The following is a 3,547-nucleotide window of genomic DNA, read 5'->3' on the forward strand; positions in this document are numbered from 1 at the left end:
CAGTCACAAGAACGTCGAATCTGAATCACTTGAAAAAAACACGGGGGTGCTTAACTTTTTTCCAGGTGTATATATACACAAAGCAATAAGGTGACAAAGAGTGCAGTGAATTGATATTTTAGCAATTTCCACTACTGGTTAATAAAACTATTGCTATTGATATTATTGAAAAATTAAATTCAAAATAACTATTTTAAATAACTAATATTTACTGTTCTAATTCTGAAATAATTCTATAATATAATAACATATATATAATATAATAACATAAATCAGTGTATGCATAATTTCTCTAATAATCCTCGTGTTCTGTGAACTGTAATTTGGTATTAAATTGACTTCAGAGTATGAAATTGTACTTTTCTAATTACAGATTTAGAATTTTGAATAAAGTTAGAATGTTTTGTGATATTTATGATTGATTATCAAGATACTCTTTGTTATCTTACCATAATTTACACAATATTTTTCTGACTGTCTTGTATATTGTTAAAAAAGATAATTTTCTCAGTATTTTATCCTCAAAAGTTAATTTTAAAAGTTCCCAGTGCAGTTGCAGTCTTGGTTTCAAATTGCCATGTTTTTGGACTTAACCCTTCCATTCATAGGATGGGGTTAGTTTTCTAATTCATACAAGTTTTATGTAAAGTTCAAGATAAAGTTCAAATATGGTAATGAAACATATGAAATATTTGTTTAATATAAATTAAAATCCCACAGTAGTATATCACATATTTTCAGGGAAAAAGGCAAAAAAAACAAAAAAAAACAAGATTTTATTATATTTTGCTAAGGTTAAACACAAAAGTTAAGTTTGGTGGGTACATCAGTGATCAAAAGTCAGAACTGAAATTAACGTAATGGGCTAATCTAATGTTACTTAAAACTCAAAGAAGTCCTGAAATAATGATCACAAACCATCTGGTTTTGTTTATATCTTTTTTTTTCCAATATCAAATAACAAACAAAATGTCTGAAAAAGTTCAAATTGCTGTGACCTTCTTGAATTAAGATAGCTATTAATCTACTGTACCCCAGTTCCTTTAAAGTTTTACATGTGTTTTTCAGCTCCTTTAAACCTAATTTTATGTATATGACACAAACTGTGTTGTGTGTATTTGATCATAAAATCAGGCCTTAGAAATTAATATTGTCATTCAAAATATTCTATATTATAAGATATTCTTTTTATAATCAGTATTCTTCAATTAAATGTGTTTTTCCTGAGATTTTTCTAAACTCTAACTGGAAAGCTTGTTTGTTGGATACCTTCTGTGTTTTATCTAATATTCTTGTTCAAAATTAACTTTTCCAATTTCTTTCCTTTCCTAGTCTCTTCTTACTGTTGCAAAGAACCTATTTACTCATTTGGGTGAGTATGGATTTCTTTTTTTTTTCTACCTGACTATGTTTTCAATTCTGTAAATATGAATTCTTTGTTTATGGTTATTCATATTTGTCTCTTATTTATCGTAGTTAGGAAAAAATTATTTTTATAGCATATTTTATCACATCATTTTTTATTTAACCAACATATTTGTGTCACATTCTGTATCACTAGTGCTGTCATCTCTCTTAATCAGAAACTTGCTGTGATTGTCCTTCCTTTATTTTATTTAATAAATATGAATAATCTCTTTTTAAACATTTGCAATGGAATTTTCCTGAAATTTAGTAGGCATGTTGCTTTGTTTATGGACTTGTGTATTTAATGTAGTTACTACCTGTGTTTCTGTGTTAAAATGTTTGTAACAAAGTTTATTTTCTCTTCAAGAAAACAATATTGGCTTCATTTTTCAATGAAACAGTAGTGACATATTCTGGGTTTTGGAAGTTTACGACTCTACTTAATGTAACACTGACTTTTGCATATAATAAAATTTTATATTTTTAAATGTAGTTCTCCAAATTTGAAAGACTAGTTTGTATGTTTATTAGCATTACTTCAAGATATCTGCCCATTTTGTCAGAATAAATCTTCCTTTGAATTAAACTCTTAGCATAGTGTACCTTATTTTATAAAATTTTTATTTTCATTTATTTTAGATGATGTTAAATTACTACTCAAAGAGATAATGACAGAAGCCAGAAACCTCACGAGTGCTGAAAGGTAAAAACTTCTTGTTTAAAAGAATGCGAAAAACAATGACACTAGGGGTTGTGTGACATAGAGCACCAAAATATTTTGATCTCTCACTTGGGATAATTAAGAGTTTTATTTTGGTCTCATATGATAATTTTGTCTTGTATTATCTTTTAAGTAAAATCTTTACTTTATTTACGTTTTTTTAAACCTTAGTGACAATGTAAAGCCAAAACTTACAGTGGCATTTATTTAACTTTTAGCATCATTGCTGTATTATAATGTTGTGTTTTTTTTATTCTTTAATAATGCCATTTGCTAGTATTTTTGGGAGGCAACATTGCTGATAATATTGAAAACTGAATTTGTGTTGGATGTTAGTGTTAATGTGCTATCAAACCCATTAAGAAACCTAATAATAAATAGCTTCATCCTCTTTTTTTTTTCTGCTGACCCTTAAGTGAAAAAAAAAAGGGTAATGTGTACATGTTTAAAAAAAGGTAAAAAAAGGGATGTTCTTTTGTAGTACATACTTCTACTGTTAATAAACGTGCAGGGCATAATTTCACAGAAAAGATATTTACTTGTTTCATGGCTTCAGTATCTTAATATCTGAAAAGTTGAATTATTTTCCCAAAAACTACTGAGTTGTTCATTGGAGTTTTAGTGCTTCATAAGCAGGAAATTGGCCTCCTCAACGTGCTTTCTAATATCAGATAATCACCAGGACCTGGCTGCCAAGTCTCAGAATCAGTCACATTAACATTACCAGTACAGTTGTTGGTTTATCTAGTATGAAATCAGTATTTTCAACTTTCAGGGATTTGGCCACTGAGAACTGTTTCATTATAAAAAGTGCCAAATGTAAAAACAGTGTTAATGTAAAGGTTACTCTTAATCTACTTTAGTAAAAGTCTAATAATAATAATAAAATAAGATAATAGTTGTAAAAAGTATCGAACTGAATATCTATAATTCTCTTGAAATAACATTTAATAGAAACAGAATTACATAAATTTATAGGGAACTAGTTTCTTATTGATTAAAAAAAAAGGTTTTATTCAGAATATTTAATTTCTTAGTTCACAAGTTCTTTTGATTTGTGACATGAACCTTTGAAGCAATTTCATGTGGAAGCTATTGATTAATCGTAAATCTGGGCATAAATTTTATTCCAAGTGGTAGTAATCTGTACTCTAATATTAATGATTTTTTTATTTGTTTTAGATAAGTTATTTTTGAAATTAACTGTTTATTTTTCATTCAGGTGTTCTCTTTTTCTACTGGACAAAGAACAAAACGAGCTCATTGCCAAAGTATTTGATGGAAATTTGGCTGATGATGGATCAGAGGTATAGTCTTTTGAACTTGTAACAAGGCTGTCAATTTTAACATACATATACACTGAGTGGTCACAAGTAAATAGACACCTAATTTTTCGTTATTTAACTGATTTATGCTAAC

General features: G+C 27.9%; 1 protein-coding gene across 2 annotated transcripts in view; it reads left to right on the plus strand.

Moving 5' to 3' along the window:
- Positions 1 to 3,547, plus strand: part of LOC106470164 (cGMP-dependent 3',5'-cyclic phosphodiesterase-like) — a 53,753-nt gene that overhangs the window by 19,188 nt on the left and 31,018 nt on the right. For both annotated transcript variants that reach the window (XM_022398744.1, XM_022398743.1), the window contains exons 9-11: positions 1,333 to 1,372; positions 2,047 to 2,110; positions 3,351 to 3,435. In XM_022398744.1, coding sequence (XP_022254452.1) covers positions 1,333 to 1,372; positions 2,047 to 2,110; positions 3,351 to 3,435 — 189 coding nt within the window. The remainder of the gene's footprint in view (positions 1 to 1,332; positions 1,373 to 2,046; positions 2,111 to 3,350; positions 3,436 to 3,547) is intronic.

This window comes from Limulus polyphemus, unplaced genomic scaffold (genome assembly GCF_000517525.1).
Source record: "Limulus polyphemus unplaced genomic scaffold, Limulus_polyphemus-2.1.2 Scaffold3853, whole genome shotgun sequence".
NCBI classification, from domain to species: domain Eukaryota; kingdom Metazoa; phylum Arthropoda; class Merostomata; order Xiphosura; family Limulidae; genus Limulus; species Limulus polyphemus.